At 38.8% G+C, this 20,084-nt stretch overlaps 1 protein-coding gene across 1 annotated transcript in view; it reads left to right on the forward strand.

Moving 5' to 3' along the window:
- LOC308636301 (multidrug and toxin extrusion protein 2-like) overlaps window positions 1–20,084 on the forward strand; it is a 63,164-nt gene that overhangs the window by 8,580 nt on the left and 34,500 nt on the right. The window contains exons 5-8 of the mRNA XM_081271723.1: window positions 78–120; window positions 975–1,019; window positions 2,248–2,345; window positions 4,018–4,115. Of these exons, the coding sequence (XP_081127849.1) occupies window positions 78–120; window positions 975–1,019; window positions 2,248–2,345; window positions 4,018–4,115 (284 nt within the window). The remainder of the gene's footprint in view (window positions 1–77; window positions 121–974; window positions 1,020–2,247; window positions 2,346–4,017; window positions 4,116–20,084) is intronic.

Raw genomic sequence — 20,084 nt, forward strand, 5'->3', positions numbered from 1 at the left:
ATAGTATGACCAGAAATCATTATTAATTAATATTAATTATTAATATTAACAGAAGACTCTTTGGTTGTTTATTCCAGGATAGCCCAAATTTATGTGATGATTTTCATTCCTGCTCTTCCTGTAAGTTTCAATGCTGTCGTGTTTGATTTGAAGCAACTCATGGGTGTCACCCTGCACTTGCCTCTTCCTCCTCTACCTCTTGTTTATTTATCAAAGAACTATTAACAGGGCTGGGGATGTGGCTCAAGCGGTAGCGCGCTCGCCTCGCATGCGTGCGGCCCGGGTTCGATCCTTAGCACCACATACCAACAAAGATGTTGTGTCCGCCGAGAACTAAAAAAATAAATATTAAAAATTCTCTCTCTCTCTCTCTCTCTCTCTCTCTCTCTCTCTCTCTCTCCTCTCTCTTTAAAAAAAAAAAAAAAAAAAAAAAAAAGAACTATTAACACAGAAGGTCAACGTTTATTTCTTGGGCCTGTCTTCCCTACCTTGCGGATTCTCAGAACTTGTGCCACTCTAATGTCCAACAGTTTAGGTTTAAATCAAGAAGGAAAAAAATCCTTCTTGATTCTTTATTCCATGGTTACTTTTGATCACACATTGCTCAGAATGTTTCCTGAGCTCCCTGGGGAGCCACGCAGAATGTCAAGGTTGTAGCTTCTTCTTCAGCCAGTTACAATTTACCTTCCTGCTCTTTAAGAAGTAATCTTTCATCTACTCTGGAAAATTCTAAATAGCATTGGGTGTCTTAGCATTTAATTAGAGTAATTCTAATTTTCTGAGTTTGAGATCACATAATCAGGAGGAAATATCTTATTAGAAACCAAATCTGGAACTGGGGATATGGCTCAGTTGTAGAGCCAAGCATACATGAGGCCCTGGGTTTAATCCCTAGCACTGCAAAAACAATAAATGAAGTAAATAATGTGGGTACTGAATAGTGATTATATTTGTTTTTCTGTTTAATCTTGTAGGCAGCATTCCTGTTCCAACTGCAGACAAGATATTTACAAAGTCAGGTATTGATTCTTCTCGTATTTTCAATCTATAGTCCTGGAAATGTATATTAAATATCTTCAATAAAAGCAATTCATATTTTCCCTATAATTATTTTCCATATCTCCTGGAGTTTTCTATCAGAGAGATGTGGGTCCTTGTATCATCCAGCCCAAGAGAGATACCTATGTCAATCTGTCTAGTTCCTCTGGGTCATCTCTTTTTTTCTTTCTGTAGCTCCCACACCCACCCACTCTTCTAGGGGCTGGTGCTGGCTTTGCATCTGAGGTGGGATCTGGCGCTAAGCTTCTGAGTTAGAGGGTGAGGACCTGGATTTATTATGGCCACCTTCCTGAGACTGCATGGAGCCCACCATGCTTCATTGGTGGAGACAGAGGAGGGTAGGAAAAGAGAAGGCCAAGGGTGGGAGGTGGGTGGATAGGGACAGAGGCTGAGTTCCCCCTCATTGTCTCCTCCAAGTCTATCCATAGGCAAGCAACCTGCTTGCCATTAATCATAAAGTCAAGGTCTGGCAGGAGTGGGAGGTGGCTCAGTGGTAGAGCTGTTGCCTACCATGTACATGATTGTACTTTCAATGCCTAGCACCACACAAACAAACAAAAAAAAAACCAATAAATAAATAAATAAATAAACATAGAGGCAAAATTGACTGAAGCCAGAATCCTTGCTGCTTTGATAGCAGTCTACTCTGCTTAAATACAGAGGTAGTAGGGATTTAAGGAAGTTTTACCTAAAGAAAATGCTTATCTGAGTACTAGCATGGAGTAAACAAAGAAACGAACAACTGGCACCATAAAACAAAGGGCTGAACATTTTATGCACACCTGCTATGAATCAGGCATTGCTGGGTGCTTTGCACCTGAGAACTTAATACTCGCCTGGGGAGCAGTCCAGCAGCTTGGCCCCAGCATCTCCCAGATGCTCTCTCTTTTACATGTCTTGCCGGGGCCTGTTTGCTCTTCGTGTGAATATTCCCTCTTTTCTCTCTCTGCTTCTGTTATGAAAACTGACCTACCAGGGCTTTTAGAAGCGTTTAAAAACTTCCATTGGCTGGGCCAGAAGCTGCACTAATAGAGGAGACACTTCTGCTTGTTTCCACCTCTGGCCATTCCAGTCTTGTGTGACTTTACCATCATTTAAAATTGGCACTTGCTTAACTCTGATTGTTCACTTAACAGCCTCACTAACTAGCTTTGGAAAAACTAATGATTTTCTGTTTGGGGATTTCAGGGCATCATCATGCCCCAAGTTATCACTGGGATTGCAGCGAATATTGTCAACGTGGGCATGAATGCTCTCCTGATGTATGCCCTGGACCTTGGAGTGGTGTAAGTTGCAACCTATTCATTCAGCAAAGACTGAGTGTCTACTGTGTGCTGGCTCCCCTCCTAGGGGCTGGAGATACAGGGAGTGAAGCAGTTATTAGAGGGAATATGGTCAGGTAAGCAAGCACACCTAGTGGTCATTGTTCTTACCTGTACGACAGGTAAGAGCTTGCTATGTGGGATCCCCAAGGAGGAGCAGTCAGCTCTGGAAGTTGGAAGGGGGAGTGGTAGAGATTATTTAGGTGGAGAGATAGGGAGGGGTCTTGGAGGAGTGGTTGTGTAAGCTGATACCTGTGTGTGGAAGTCGTGTTAGCTTGGAGGGAGTTGCTACTTTAAAGGCGGAGGCAGAGGGAGGCAGGTGCCTACAGGGATTCTCCCAGTATCTCTGAGTGTTAAGAGATTGAGCCGAATTCCATTTTACTAAGCTTGAGGAAATGAGGGTTCCACAAAGAAAAGGTGGTCAGTTTGAGCTTCTCTTGGTAAGCATCCTGCACTCGAGGCCTCGCACCTCTAGCCCAGAACCAGCCTTGGCAATTGTGTCTATTGTGTGGTCATGCCACCATGTGCAGACCAAGCCACAAGATGTTTGAGGTACTTCGGGGTAGTGTGTTCCTTTATAAAGAAAAATAATTTTAGTGGATCATGGCCAGCACTTTTTTAAAAGGGAAATATTAAGAATTAAACAGAATAAAGTGAAGTAGACTAGAATGTATGAAGTGCATCAACTATTATGGAGGTGTTTTTTAGGAGACTCTTTTCAGTTCTCTATGGGTGGGTGAGGGTAAAGATGCTAATAATTTGGGCACTGAATAGCAATGGGAACTATTTTATTACCATTAAAAGCTATCAGTTAAAGAATAGCAGAGGCTCTGAACATAGAACACATTAGTGAAAACCCGTATGTAACATCTTCCTTATGCTCAAAAGCTGAAAGAGGCATTGACTGTGGGGGAGTCAGAGTCCAGCAGGCACGAGTGAGGACAGTGGATTGACCACCCAGACAGCTTCTCCTGTGAGGTGAACCTCAGAGACTGTCTCCTAGGAGTTCCGAAAGAGACACAGTCAATGCAGTTTGAGGATTGGGAAAGGGAAGAAGAAATTTAGGAATAGGTTAACAAATGATTAAAGGTGACACTTAGAATGAAATTCAAAAATAGACAAGGTGACAGAGTTCCTGTGCTAGCACAGGGCGTTTTATTTATCACAGTCGGTGATAAAATGTCACCTATTGAAGATGCCCCAAGGTTGGGTTCTAATGAGAAACAAGTTTATTATCTTGGGAAATAAAATTCTATGACCTGGATCAGTGTTTTGAACACAGTTGCTCGTTGATATATCCTTTCTGACTACTTACATCTTAGAAATTATATGACAGATTTTTTTTTTTTTTTATCAAGGCTGTTAACACAAGGAATGGCGGTAAGTCTTTATCTCCTTTTATTTTCCAATTGATGGCTAGTAACATTGGGTCATTCCACAAAACTCAAATCTTGCTGCAAAGAAAAACGAGTCTATCATAAATGAATTTAGTGTTTAAAACATCCAAAGAAGATAGCCCAAGAACTCCAGGCTTATCTAATAACTGTCACCAGAGAGCAAAACTGGCCAGGGGCCACCTGGTGGTGTATACTTGGAAGGATCCACTCAGTGGTAATGATGGCTTTTTCTCCTTCAGAGGATCTGCTTGGGCCAACACCACCTCCCAGTTCTTCCTGTCTGCTCTTCTTTTCCTCTATGTGTGGTGGAAAAAAATCTACATCGACACCTGGGGAGGTATGGTGACATTGCTTTCTTACCTTATGTCACTTGATATTCAGGTAGATGTAATTGTGGTTTCCAATTTTTTTTTCCCACAAGGAGTTCCGGTTTTTATCTTTTGGGAAATCTAAAATATTACATAAAAGTTTTAAGTCATTGAAAATATAAAAGTTTCAGGGTGATGTGTGATTTTTTTGGGGTGGCTTTGTTCATAGAAGACTATTTATAGCTATTGAGTTTTGAGAACTAATATTTAAGTCGGGCATGGTGGTGCACGCCTATTATCCAGTGGCTTGGGAGGCTGAGGCAGGAGGATGGAGAGTTTAAAGGTAGCCTTAGTGAAAGCAAGGTGCTAAGTAACTCAGTGAGACCCTGTCTCTAAATAAAATACAAAATAGGGCTGGGGATGTGGCTCAGTGGTCAAGTGTTCCTGAGTTCAATCCCTGGTACACCTCCCCCCAAAAAAGATCAATATAGAATAAATTAAAATTACTAATACAAAATCCTAATTTTTTTCTTACAAATTATCCTGTTGTATGAAAGTGAAATTTGATTTATGTTTTATCAACTCAAGTGAGTAGACTAATCTCTGTGAAATAATCAGAACCATTTGTGACTTAGCTAAATTCCCTTGGGCATTTAGCAATGCATTGGTAAGCATAATGTTAGATTTGTTTTTATTTCTGTTTTTCTATTTTCCCATCTTTATTAAGGTGCAATTAACAAAGTATACACATTTAAGGTGTACAACATGATGTTTTGATATACATGTATTTTGTGAGATGATTGCTGGTATATCTTCATCACCTCATACAGCTACCCTTCTGTGTGTGGCAAGAATATGCAAGATCTATTCTCTGGGAAAACTTCAACTGCACAGTAGATCATTATTAACTGTACTCACCATGTTGTACCTGTAGTCTCCAGAACTTATTCATTTTATAACTGAATGTTTGAACCCTTTGAACAACATGAATCCCTTTCCCCTACCACCTAACCCTTGGTAACTCCCCTCCTGCTGTTTCTGTTAGTTCAACTTTTCAGGTTCCACACATAAATGAGATCATGCAATATTTATTTTTCTGTGTCTGGCTTATTTCACTTAAAATAATGTCCCCTGGATTCATCTGTATAGTCACAGACGCTAAATTTTTAAATAATATTCCTGTGTGTGTGCACTACATTTTCTTTATCTGTTCATCTCTTGATGGACACTTAGGTTGTTTCTATGTCTTGGTTATTGTGAAAAATACTGCAGTGGACTAGGGAGGTCAGATAGCTCTTTGAGATCCTGATTGCATTTCCTTTTATTTTTCATTCATTGCCTTTTCTTCTTCTTGCCTCATTGCTTTGGTTGTTATTTTTAGGACTATACTGAATAGAAGTGGCAAGGGTGAGCACATGTCTTGTGCTCGACTTTAGAGGAAGAGCTTTCAACTTTTCACATTTGAATATGATTTTAGCTGTGGGATCGTCATGTGTAGGCTTTAATGTGTTAAGACATGTTCCTTTTACACTTAATCTATTGAGTTTTTATAATGAAAGGATATTGACTTTTATCAAATCTTTTCTGGATCTATTGGGGTAATAATGTGGTGTCACTTGTATTTATCATATCCAGGGATAAACCCCACTTCATTATGAGTGAGCACCTGTTAATGTGCTCTTGAATTTGGTTTGCTAGTATTTTATTAAGAATTTTTGTATCTATATTCACCAGGGATATTCACCTGTATTTTTTTATAGTAATGTGTTTATTTGAATTTGGTATCAGGATTATTCCAGCCTCATAAAATGAAGTATGGAACTATTCCCTCCTCTTCAGTTTTTGGAAGAATTTAAGAAGAATTCCTCCTAAATGTTTGATAGAATTCATCAATAAAGCCATCAGATCCTGGGCTTTGCTTTGATGGTACATTTTGAATTACTGATTCAGTCTTCTTACAGGTTATTGGTCTGTTCAGATATTCTGATTTTTCATGATTCCATCTTAGTGGGTTTTATGTTTTTAGGAATTTGTCCATTTCTTCTCAGTTATTCAACTTTCGAATAATTGTTCTTAGAGGTCTCTTTATATTTCAGTGGTATGTGTCTCCTCTTTCATTTCTGATTTTATTTATTTGAGTCTTGTGTTTTCTTAGTCTAGCCAAAGCTTGTCAGTTCTGTTTCTTTTCAAAAAACAAAGTCTTAGTTTCATCGATCTTTTCTATTGTGTTTGTGTGTGTGTGTGTGTGTGTTGTGTTTCATTAATTTCTGTTCTCATCTTTGTTATTCCTTTTACTAACTTTGTGTATAGTTTGTTCTTTTTCTAGTTTCTTGAGGTGTAAAGCTTAGGGTGTTTATTTGAGGTCTTTGTGTAGGACTTCACTTCAATAAACTTTCCTCTTAGAATTGCTTTTGCAGCATCATGTTTTTGTATATTGTATTTTCATTTGCATTTGTTTTAAGATAATTTTGATTCCCTTTTGGGTTTCTTTGGTTATTCAAGAGTGTGTCATTTAATTTCTACAAATTTTTTATTTTTCTAGTTTCCCGTATTATTGATTATTGATTTGCTTCCATTGTGGTCAGAAAAGACATTGATATGATTTCAAGCTTCTTAAATTTGTTTTGTAGTTTAATATGTGGTCTATCCTGGATAATGTTCCATGTGTGCTTAAGCAAAATTTATATTCTTTGGTTGTGGGATGGAATGTTCTTTATGTATTAGGTCTGTTTGGTCTAAAGTGTAGTTCAAGTCCCGTGGCTTCATTATTGATTTTCTGGGTGAATGATCTACCCATTGTTGGGAGTAGGGTACTGAAGTGTCCTACTATTTATTCTTGTATTGCCATTGATTTCTCCCTTTTGATATGTTAATATTTGCTTTATATATTTAGGTACCCCAATGTTGGGTTCATATATACTTATAATTGTCATATCCTCTTGATGAATTGATAACCTTTATGTAGTGACTTGGTCTCTTTATATAGTTTATTACTTAAATCTATTTTGTTTGATGTAAGTATTATTACCTCATCTCTTTTTGTTTTCACACAGGTAGCACAACTTTTTCTTCCTGTCAGTTTCAATCTATCGGTGTTTCTAAAGGTGAAATGAGTTTCTTGTTATCAACATATAGTTGGATCATAGAGCATAGTCACTCTGTGTCTTTTTGTTGGAGATTTTAATCCATTTACATTTAAAGTAATTCTTGGTAGGTTAAGAACTTATGATTGCCATTATGTTAATTATTTTTGGCTTTTTATAGACCATTGTTCCTTTTTTGCTCTCTGGCTGTCTTCTTTTGATGAATTTGATGATTCCTTTCTCTCATTTTTTTTGTTTTGTTTATCTACTATAGGTTTTTGCTTGGTTGTTACCATGAGATTAACATGAAACATTTTAGTCATAACAGCCTGTTTTTAACTGATAACAACTTAAATCACACCTCTCTTCTGTTTTACCACTCCCACTCATGTTTCCATGTTACTATTGTGTCTTTTCATATTATAATATTCATTAACAAATTTTTTTATTGGTTGTTCAAAGCATTACATAGTTCTTGATATATCATATTTCACACTTTGATTCAAGTGGGTTATGAACTCCCATTTTTACCCCGTATACAGATTGCAGAGTCACATCAGTTACACTTCCACTGATTTACATATTGACATACTCATGTCTGTTGTATTCTGCTGCCTTTCCTATCCTCTACTATCCCCCCTCCCCTCCCCTCCCCTCCCCTCTTCTCTCTCTACCCCCTCTACTGTAATTCATTTCTCCCCCTTGTATTATTTTTCCCTTTCCCCTCACTTCCTCTTGTATGTAATTTTATATAACCCTGAGGGTCTCCTTCCATTTCCATGCAATTTCCCTTCTCTCTCTCTTTCCCTCCCACCTCTCATCCCTGTTTAATGTTAATCTTCTTCTCATGCTCTTGGTCCCTACTCTGTTCTTAGTTACTCTCCTTATATCAAAGAAGACATTTGGCATTTGTTTTTTAGGGATTGGCTAGCTTCACTTAGCATAATCTGCTATAATGACATCCATTTCCCTCCAAATTCTATGATTTTGTCATTTTTTAATGCAGAGTAATACTCCATTGTGTATAAATGCCACATTTTTTTTATCCATTCATGTATTGAAGGGCATCTAGGTTGCTTCCACAGTCTTGCTATTGTGAATTGTGCTGCTATGAACATCGATGTAGCAGTGTCCCTGTAGCATGCTCTTTTTAGGTCTTTAGGGAATAGACCAAGAAGGGGAATAGCTGGGTCAAATGGTGGTTCCATTCCCAGCTTTCCAAGAAATCTCCATACTGCTTTCCAAATTGGCTGCACCAATTTGCAGTCCCACCAACAATGTACAAGAGTACCCTTTTCCCCACATCCTCGCCAGCACTTGTTGTTGTTTGACTTCATAATGGCTGCCAATCTTACTGGAGTGAGATGGTATCTTAGGGTGGTTTTGATTTGCATTTCTCTGACTGCTAGCGATGGTGAGCATTTTTTCATGTACTTGTTGATTGATTGTATGTCCTCCTCTGAGAAGTGTCTGTTCAGTCCTTGGCCCATTTGTTGATTGGGTTATTTGTTTTCTTATTGTCTAATTTTTTGAGTTCTTTGTATACTCTGGATATTAGGGCTCTATCTGAAGTGTGAGGAGTAAGATTTGTTCCCAGGATGTTGGCTCCCTATTTACCTCTCTTGTTGTTTCTTTTGCTGAGAAAAAACTTTTTAGTTTGAGTAAGTCCCATTTGTTGATTCTAGTTATTAACTCTTGTGCTATGGGTGTCCTATTGAGGAATCTGGAGCCCGACCCCACAGTATGTAGATTGTAGCCAACTTTTCCTTCTATCAGATGCCGTGTCTCTGATTTGATATCAAGCTCCTTGATCCATTTTGAGTTAACTTTTGTGCATGGCGAGAGAAAGGGATTCAGTTTCATTTTGTTGCATATGGATTTCCAGTTTTCCCAGCACCATTTGTTGAAGATGCTATCCTTCCTCCATTGCATGCTTTTAGCCCCTTTATCAAATCTAAGATAGTTGTAGTTTTGTGGATTGGTTTCTGTGTCCTCTATTCTGTACCATTGGTCCACCCGCCTGTTTTGGTACCAGTACCATGCTGTTTTTGTTACTATTGCTCTGTAGTATAGTTTGAAGTCTGGTATCGCTATACCGCCTGATTCACACTTCCTGCTTAGCGTTGTTTTTGCTATTCTGGGTCCTTTATTTTTCCATATGAATTTCATGATTGCTTTCTCTATTTCTACAAGAAATGCCGTTGGAATTTTGATTGGCATTGCATTAAACCTATAGAGAACTTTTGGTAATATCGCCATTTTGATGATGTTAGTTCTGCCTATCCATGAACAGGGTATATTTTTCCATCTTTTAAGATCTTCTTCTATATGTCTCTTTAGGGTTCTGTAGTTTTCACCTCTTTTGTTAGGTTGATTCCCAAGTATTTTATTATTTTTGAGGATATTGTGAATGGAGTGGTTGTCCTCATTTCCATTTCAGAGGGTTTGTCGCTGATATACAGGAATGCCTTTGATTTATGCGTGTTGATTTTATATCCTGCCACTTTGCTGAATTCATTTATTAGCTCTAATAGTTTCTTTGTAGACCCTTTTGGGTCTGCTAGGTATAGAATCATGTCATCTGCAAATAGTGATAATTTAAGTTCTTCTTTTCCTATTTTTATGCCTTTAATTTCTTTCGTCTGTCTAATTGCTCTGGCCAGGGTTTCGAGAAGTATATTGAACAGAAGTGGTGAGAGAGGGCATCCCTGTCTTGTTCCAGATTTTAGAGGGAATGCCTTCAATTTTTCTCCATTCAGAATGATGCTAGCCCGAGGCTTAGCATAAATTGCTTTTACAATGTTGAGGTAAGTTCCTGTTATCCCTAGTTTTTCTAGAGTTTTGAACATAAAGGGATGCTGTACTTTGTCGAATGCTTTTTCTGCATCTATCGAGATGATCATATGGTTCTTATTTTTAAGTCTATTGATGTGGTGAATAAGATTTATTGATTTCCGTATATTGAACCAGCCTTGCATCCCAGGGATGAATCCTACTTGATCATGGTGCACAATTTTTTTTTATATGTTTTTGAATCTGATTTGCCAGAATTTTATTGAGGATTTTTGCATCTAGGTTCATTAGAGATATTGGTCTGTAGTTTTCTTTCTTTGAAGTGTCTTTGTCTGGTTTAGGAATCAGGGTGATGTTGGCCTCGTAGAATGAATTTGGAAGTTCGCCCTCTTTTTCTATTTCCTGAAATAGCTTGAAAAGTATTGGTATTAGTTCCTCTTTAAAGGTTTTGTAAAACTCTGCTGTATACCCATCCGGTCCTGGGCTTTTCTTAGTTGGTAGTCTTTTGATGGTTTCTTCTATTTCCTCAATTGATATTGGTCTGTTTAGGTTGTCTATATCCTCCTGACTCAATCTGGGCAGATCATATGACTTAAGAAATTTCTCGATGCCTTCACTATCTTCTATTTTATTGGAGTATAAGGATTCAAAATAATTTCTGATTATCTTCTGTATTTCTGAAGTGTCTGTTGTGATATTGCCTTTTTCATCCCATATGCTAGTAATTTGGGTTCTCTCTCTTCTTCTCTTCGTTAGCATGGCTAAGGGTCTGTCGATTTTATTTATTTTTTCAAAGAACCAACTTTTAGTTTTGTCAATTTTTTCAATTGTTTCTTTTGTTTCGATTTCATTAATTTCAGCTCTGATTTTAATTATTTCTTGCCTTCTACTTCTTTTGCTGTTGTTTTGCTCTTCTTTTTCTAGGATTTTGAGATGAAGTATGAGATCATTTATTTATTGGTTTTTTTCTTTTTTTAAGGAGTGAACTCCAAGCAATGAATTTTCCTCTTAGAACTGCTTTCAATGTGTCCCATAGATTCCGATATGTTGTGTCTGTGTTTTCATTTATCTCTAAGAATTTTTTAATTTCCTCCTTGATGTCTTCTATAACCCATTGATCATTCAGTAACCTCTTGTTCATTCTCCAAGTGATGCATGATTTTTCTTCCTTCTTTTATCGTTGATTTTTGGTTTCATTCCATTATGATCAGATAAGATGCATGGTATTATCTCTACTCCTTTATATTGTCTAAGAGTTGCGCCTGTTCCGGGCACGGGCGGCGGCTCTGCTCTGCCTCTACTCCAATTGGGGTGACGTGACTACCACACCGTCAGGCCGCTGGGCCTGTTCCGGGCGCGGGCGAAGGCTCTGCTCTGCCCCTACTCCAGTTGGGGTGACATGTCTACCATGCCGGCAGGCCACTGGGCCTGTTCCGCCGGTCGGTTGCAGGTCTGCCTACCTTGCGGGCTCGGGCGGCGGCTCTGCTCTGCCCCTACTCCAATTGGGGTGACGTGACTACCACGCTGGGGGGTCATTGGGCCTGTTCCGGGCACGGGTGAAGGCTCTGCTCTGCCCCTCTGGCTTGATGACGAAGTGAGAGAGACTCGGGTGTATGTGACTCACTTTCTTTACCAGGAGACCAACTGTTTCTGTCGCCGCTGGTATCAATGAAGTTATCTCCTCCGCCGCTTTCTGATGATCTCAGATCTCTGCCATGTTGGTTTCCCATGCAAATGGCAGCATTTCGTTCCCTTTGCCGGGTGACCAAAGCAACGGGTGAGTCCTGACCGGCCCTCACAAGCCCCGTCTCAATCCTGTTGCCACTGCCTATGAAAGCTCGGTTGGTATTTACCTCCACAGTATTCAGCAGGACCCGGACTGAGAAGCAGTTTCCACGGGTTCTTTAGCCCTGGGCCAGAGCAGTTCCGGGAGCCAGAATTCGGCCGCTCTGGGCTCGGTGTATGTTCTGATAGGAGCAGGCTCCAAGAAGCAGTTTCCGCGGGTTCTTTAGCACCGAGCCTGAGTAATTTGTCTGCGAGACGCAGGCGAATGGCAGTCTGAAATTACCTGTTCTATAGCTGAATGAGCTGCGATCAGTCGAAAACAGGGATGGTGACGTCAGCTCTCCAAGATGGTCGCCACTGGCTTCCTCTGTGGTCTGACCAGTATGGAGAACCGAATTGAACCGCTTCCTTCCCCCGTCTCAAACCCAGAATTCAGCACTGAGTACAGTGATTGCACAGCTGGCAGGAGCCCACAGAATCCGCAGCGCTGTATCTTTGTGTTGCTATCTCGTCGTTTCCCATCGCGCGCCGCAGACTCTAGCCGCGGGGCAATTTGCTGAATAAGCAGCGTGACCCTCCGTGTGGACAAATCTCTCACGTTTGAGCCCCCGTAGCTGATCTTCGTGCGATGAAAATCCTTCCTCTAGGTTTTGGAGCACCCCAATTTTTCTGGAAATTCCTAACAAGATAGCTGTTAGCCGTTCTAACTCGTCATTCTCCCGCACAGTGACATGGTACACGGAGGTGATGCACTCCCTTTGCCGCCATCTTCCACATCCATTTTTTTTAAATAAAAGGTATTCTAACTCTTCTATCTCGTGGTTTTAATTTACATTTTCCTAATAATGAGTGATGCTGAGCATTTTCTCAGGAACCTGTTGGCCATTTGTATGTCTTCTTATGAAAAGTGTTCAGATGGGACACAAATTTAAATGGCATCTGATTTTATTCTATGTGTTGCGTCTTTGGTCCCAAGGCTGCATCATTAAAGTCATAAATTACTGAAGATTTAAAAGCCATGTAGGGCTGGGGGTGTAGCTCAGCAGTAGACTCTTTGCCTTGCATGTGCAAGTTCCTGGATTCTATGCCAGTGCATGCACATTCACATGTGCATGTACGCGCACAGACACACACACACACACACACACACGCACACACACTATAGAGAAGTATAAAGAACAATATAACAAACATCCATGATTTGCACTACCAGTTTTAACAGATGTTAAAATTCTATTTTTCATCTGCCATTTTTTGAAAGAAATTAAACATTACAAATAGAGTTTGTGTTAGAACTAAATTCTGCCTAAAATATCAGAAAAAAACCTGAACAATTTCTTAAAGAAGATTAGTGTTAATTTTTCTCGTACCTCCAAGAAATCCAGAGGTATTTGTCTAGGGATGTTATGTGTCTCCATGATTTCAGGGTCCTCTGCTGAGCACACAGAGGTTCCTAGTTGGAGTGGGAGTAGGGAGCCAGCCTTATTCCCTGGCCACACCCTGCACCTAGCACAGGGCTGCTTCCTTTACCAATCACAAAGGTGCACATTCTGGCCACATTGCACACCGGGGATTGTGTGCACCTGTGAGGGGCACTGTATAGATTAGTGGAAATCTTGATTTGAGGTTCATTTTTTATTTTGTTTCATAGTTATTTTGAAACATAGTATATTATCATTATATTTTGTTTCACCCCCACCCACACTTTCCATTCCCAAGGTCATGGACCAAGATGGCTCCAGCATTACTATCAGATTTCATTTGGTGGGAAGGAAGAAGAAGTAGGACGCCCACACACTCTAAGTACATTCTCTGAACTTTGCCTAAGCCAATTTTGATTTTTATCCCTTTGGCCAATGCTTAGCCTTAAGGCCATCCCAAACTGCAATAAATGTATAAGTGGTCTCTAAAACTTGATATCTTTGTTTCTGTAAAAGATGAGGAAATGGATTTTGGTAGAAAAATAGTGGCCTTGTGTCACATTTGAAAACTAAGGAGCACTGAGGAAATGCTAATGGTTTTGACTCCTTAATTTGTATACATTCACCTCAGATACTAATTTATCTTGCCAGATTTCAAGCATGTATGAGAAGGATGTTCTTTTTATCATGTTACCAATGGAAGTAATGCTTCTCAATTAAGGATTATACAGCTTTGCTTTGTGGTTTCAGGTATCCTCAACAAGAAGGGTGAGTACAGTATAATAAGATATTCGAGGGAGAAAGAGACAACTGATTCACACAACTTTTATTATAATATATTGTCATAATTATTAGTTATTGTTATTAATCTCACTTTACCTAATTTATAAATTAAATTTTATCCTAGGTATGTATAGGAGAAAGCATAGTATAGTGATTGGTACTATCTGCAGTTTCAGGTACCTCCTTGGGACCTTGGAATGTATTCCCTGTGCATAAGGGTGGTCTACTATACTCTGAAATAGTGGGAGGCTAATTTCTCTTTGTGGTGCTGTGGATTGAACTCAGGGTCTCATGCATGCTAGGCAAGCACTCTACCAATAAACAACACCCCTAGCCCTTTTTATTTTATTTTGAGATGGGATTACTTTGATTGTTCTTGAACTTGTGGTCCTACTACTTCATTCTCCTAAGTAGCTAGAATTATAGTTAAGTGTTATTGCACCCAGCTGAGGGGTACTAATCAGAGTGTTCTTGCAGCAAGAATAGTTTTGTACACTCTCATTTAAAACAAAGTTAATCTGTTATAAAATAAAAACAAGCTTGGGTCCTTAAACCTCAGGTTTTTCAGTGATAGAGATCGAGCCCAGGGTGTCATGCATGCCAGATGAGCACTCCACCACTGAGCTGTATCACAGCCTTCTTTTCACTTTTAAAAGCAGATTTGGGAGAAAGGGGTAGGGAGGGAGCATGGGGGCAGGAAAGATGGTGGAATGAGATGGACATCATTACCCTAGGTACATGTATGACTGTACATATGGTGTGACACTACATCGTGTACAACCAGAGAAATGAAAAGTTGTGCTGCAGTTGGGCACAATGAATCAAAATGCAATTTGCTGTCATATATGCACAATTTAAATTAATTAATTAATTAATTTAAAAAAACAGATGTGGATAAGTGAAAGCTTAGGAAATTTCTCAGCTTCACTGTGCTCAGCCTCCACATTTGAACATGAGGAGCCTTCATCCATATTCTGTTGTTGCTTTAGATTATTTATGTTTCACAATCAAAATTAGAAAAATTATCTGTTTATTTTTTAACAGCTACACTGAAGCAAAATTTACATACATAAACTTCACTCACGTAAAGTGAATTTTTTGCAAATTTGCAGGGTTGTACAGCCATTGTCAGAATCCAATTTCAGGATATCTATCACGCAAAACAACTACTTCTTAAAAGTATGCAGCCAAACCATTTCCCCATCTCAGCCCAGGACAACCACTAACCTACTCTGAATCTCTACAAATCAGCTTTTTTGGGATACCATTTCAATTATTTTCTGTTGTAAGTAAACCATCCAGCTGTGAGACAGATTAATGGCTTCTTCAGAGATGGCCAATTAACAATAATTAAGTAAGAAGGGATGAATTAAATTACTGTTCAAAGGTGGTTTTCATCTTCTTGATCAATTTATGTCTTTTTTACCTTCTCCCAGTTCTTGATTTCAGTGGCACAGGAAAAAAAGTCATATGGAAATAGTTCTTGAAAAACAAATACATATTTTAAGGATCCTCTGCAAATCCAGTTAATTATGCCAGATTAATAGATCCTTTGGTTTTAGTGAGCTTTTGGAGTGGTTGGTGTATTTGACTTGTTTACTAACCATTTAACATTCTTTAAATAATTAGCATTCTTGTAAAATTCACACAGCACTCACACAGCTAAAAATAAAAACTCAAGAATTAACAATTTAGATTTCCCTAAATATTTAAACATTGACTTCAAATGTATCACTTTTAAACATTCAATTAAAATCTTAAGTCTACTATATCAGTCTTAAAAATGTGTTAAGCTACCTTAAAAAGAGTTTTTAAAATGCAATACATAATTAAAAATAGTTTTAAAATACAACACATACAAAATGTATAATGATTATAAAATGAATCACATATTTTCACACTACAAATAGATACAAAAGTGTGAATATAACAAACTATAAGTTTCTTTCTTCACTGTCTTTTCTCTTTCTTCCACCCTTCCACTCAGCCTGGGGATGGGACCCAGGACCTTGCTAGGCAAGTACTTTAAGTCCTCATGAGTAGATTCAGGTTGAAGTTTTAGGGCAAGTACACCACATAGGGAATGATGAGTTCTTGTTACATCACCCTGGAGGCATATAATTTCCAGTAATACTGGGTTTGATCATTTGGCTGAGGCAGTAACAGCCAGAGTTCTCCACTGGAAATATGCATTTTGTCCTTTGTAACTAGAATACAATCTGTAGGGTGGTGCAGATCATTTGACTAATTGGTTCTCCAATAACTTTTCATCCAATGGTCTTAGTATCCACTGATGGTTCTTAATTCAATCAATGATCACATTGGGGGTTGTGATTGTTCTTAAACTTCTCATATGCATATTATATCAGGATGCATTCAATAATAGGTAATAAAAGGGAAAAAAAAAAGTTCAACTGAGCTTAACCATTAAAGGTTTGCTTAACTGGCTCATATAACTGGAAATCCAAAGGTAGGTGTCTCAGTATTGGTGTCCAAGGAAGTTCATGCCCCAAGAGAAAATCAGGAGTTTCTAAGAAAAGGAGGCGTGGTGGATGGCCAGACAACCAAAATGCTCACTATAACATATTAAAATATGCATTTTTCATCTCTGTCCTCTTCTTAGATGTCAAACCTTTTTTTTCCCTTTTCCCCAGCCTTATAATCCATGTTATAGTTAACTAAAGCTTATGTCCTGTGTCTTAACTAATTTAGATTCATTTATTGTTTTTAATTTGGACAAATTATATTTTTATTTCTCATATTTATTTTTACTTGGTTCGTTTTCATATCTACCTGTCCTTATTTTAAGAATCTTTTGCCTCTGAACATGTTAAGAATGCTTATTTTAAAATTTATTTCAGGTTGTATTTCTACTTCATTAGGGATGAAATCTCTTCTTTGTTGGTTTTGTGTCACTTTTTCCTGGCATGAGATTTCTTATTTGTTTATATCCTGGGCCATGGAACATACTTCTTATACTCATAACTTACTGACTCTCAGACTCATATATTTTATATCTTAATGTCTCTAAAATGGACTTTATTTTTCAATGGATGTGTTAAAATGTTATAATTCAATTAGCAGATTCTTTCCGACACAGAATGACTCCTTATATGTGTTGAGATACAGTACTTGATCTTACTGCCCAGTGTCTGGTTGAGGCCTGCCATCTCAAACTGTGATTTTTGTCCGGTTTCTTCATGATGTTCTTTGTGAACTTATCTTCCAAGAGGCTGTCTTCCTTGTGAGTCATACGCAACGTCCTGACCATTGGTGGAAGGGCTGTGCCTGCCCAGGTCTAATGGGCTATGCCTGAGCAGTCTCTTGGCTCAGGGTGTCCTCACTATGACTGTACTTCAGGTTCTTCTATATGTGGTGACCCTTTCTGTTCAAGGCTCAGGACAGTCAGCTTGCTTGTGCCCATGACACCAGTGCTGGCAGGCTGCCTTGTCTTTATTTGCAGATAGGGAACTGTGTTTTCCTGGCTCCTGACTCTCTTTGATCACTAGGGCCAATGCCTTGACCCCCCTACCCTTCTCACCATCCATAGCCACCAGCCATCTATGCGGCTCCTTTTCTATCAGTTTGTTGTATTGTTCTTCCATCAATCTGGGGCATGGGGTAGGGTTCCAGGCTCATGTCCCCGCCCAGAAGACTATATTGTTTTTGGATGTGGTGATTGGCAAGTTGGATCTTGGTGCCTTTCTTTGATCTTATGTTTCAGAAATTCCTTGGTGTGTTTAATGCTGCCTTATCCTCTCCCCCTTCTCTCCCTCTCCTGCTCTGAACCTCAGTTGCAAAGTGCTAAGTTTCTCATGTTCAAATTTATGGGACACCAATGTCATATTCCTCTGTCCCTCCCACATTAGAACATTTCTCCCTTCATGTGTCAGTTCCAATTTTCTTCTCCTAAGGCACTGTCTCTGTGTTTGATATTTGTTTCAATGTATATTTTTGAAAACTGTGCCACATTCTTTTGACCTGCATACACATTTGTATTTACCTGATAATATTATAGTTCAGATTTCTTTCTTTTTTTTTTTTTGCACTTAATTTATTTTATTTTATTTTTTAATTTTTTTTATTGGTTGTTCAAAACATTACAAATCTCTTGACATATCATATTTCATACATTAGATTCAAGTTGGTTATGAACTCCCAATTTTGCCCCAAATACAGATTGCAGAATCACATCGGTTACACATCCACATTTTTACATAATGCCCAATTAGTAATTGTTGTATTCTGCTACCTTTCCTATCCTCTACTATCCCCCCTCCCCTCCCATCTTCTCTCTCTACCTCATCTACTGTAATTCATTTCTCTCCTTGTTTATTTTCCCATTCCCCTCACAACCTCTTATATGTAATTTTGTATAACAATGAGAGTCTCCCTCCATTTCCATGCAATTTCCCTTTTCTCTCCCTTTCCCTCCCACCTCATGTATCTGTTTAATGTTGATCTTTTCTTCCTGCTCTTCCTCCCTGCTCTGTTCTTAGTTGCTCTCATTATATCAAAGAAGACATTTGGCATTTGTTTTTTAGGACTGGCTAGCTTCACTAAGCACAATCTGCTCTAGTGCCATCCATTTCCCTGCGAATTCCATGATTTTGTCATTTTTTAGTGCTGCGTAATACTCCATTGTGTATAAATGCCACATTTTTTTTTGTCCATTAATCTATTGAAGGGCATCTGGGTTGGTTCCACAGTCTAGCTATTGTGAATTGTGCTGCTATGAACATTGATGTGGCAGTATCCCTGTAGCATGCTCTTTTAAGGTCTTCAGGGAATAGTCTGAGAAGGGCAATAGCTGGGTCAAATGGTGGTTCCATTCCCAGCTTTCCCAGGAATCTCCATACAGCTTTCCAAATTGGCCGCACCAGTTTGCAGTCCCACCAGCAATGTACAAGAGTACCCTTTCCCCACATCCTCGCCAGCACTTGTTGTTGTTTGACTTCATAATAGCTGCCAATCTTACTGGAGTGAGATGGTATCTTAGGGTGGTTTTGATTTGCATTTCTCTGACTGCTAGAGATGGTGAGCATTTTTTCATGTACTTGTTGATTGATTGTATGTCCTCCTCTGAGAAGTGTCTGTTCAGGTCTTTGGCCCATTTGTTGATTGGGTTATTTGTTTTCTTATTGTTTAATTTTTTGAGTTCTTTGTATATTCTGGATATTAGGGCTCTATCTGAAGTGTGAGGGGTAAAAATTTGTTCCCAGGATATAGGCTCTCTATTTACCTCTCTTATTGTTTCTCTTGCTGAGAAAAAACTTTTCAGTTTAAGTAAGTCCCATTTGTTGATTCTTATTATTAAATATTGTGCTATGGGTGTCCTATTAAGGAATTTGGAGCCCGATCCCACAATATGTAGATCGGAGCCAACTTTTTCTTCTATCAGACGCAGAGTCTCTGATTTTAGGGGCAATGCCTTCAGTTTTTCTCCATTCAGAATGATGCTAGCCTGACGCTTAGCATAAATTGCTTTTACAATGTCAAGGTAAGTTCCTGTTATCCCTAGTTTTTCTAGAGTTTTGAACATAAAGGGATGCTGTACTTTGTCGAATGCTTTTTCTGCATCTATTGAGATGATCATATGGTTCTTATCTTTAAGTCTATTGATGTGGTGAATAACATTTATTGATTTCTGTATATTGAACCAGCCTTGCATCCCAGGGATGAATCCTACTTGATCATGGTGCACAATTTTTTTGATGTGCCTTTGTATCCAATTCGCCAGAATTTTATTGAGGATTTTTGCATCTAGGTTCATCAGAGATATTGGTCTGTAGTTTTCTTTCTTTGAGGTGTCTTTGTCTGGTTTCGGAATCAGGGTGATGTTGGCCTCATAGAATGAATTTGGCAGAGCTCCCTCTTTTTCTATTTCCTGAAATAACTTGAAAAGTATTGGTATTAATTCTTCTTTAAAGGTTTTGTAAAACTCCACTGTATACCCATCCGGTCCTGGGCTTTTCTTGGTTGGTAGTCTTTTGATGGCTTCTTCTATTTCTTCCTTTGTTATTGGTCTGTTTAAGTTGTGAGTATCCTCCTGACTCAGTCTGGGCAAATCATATGACGTAAGAAATTTATCGATGTCTTCACTATCTTCTATTTTATTGGAATATAGGTTTTC

Source organism: Spermophilus citellus (genome assembly GCF_964194105.1).
Source record: "Spermophilus citellus genome assembly, chromosome: 17".
Taxonomy (NCBI): domain Eukaryota; kingdom Metazoa; phylum Chordata; class Mammalia; order Rodentia; family Sciuridae; genus Spermophilus; species Spermophilus citellus.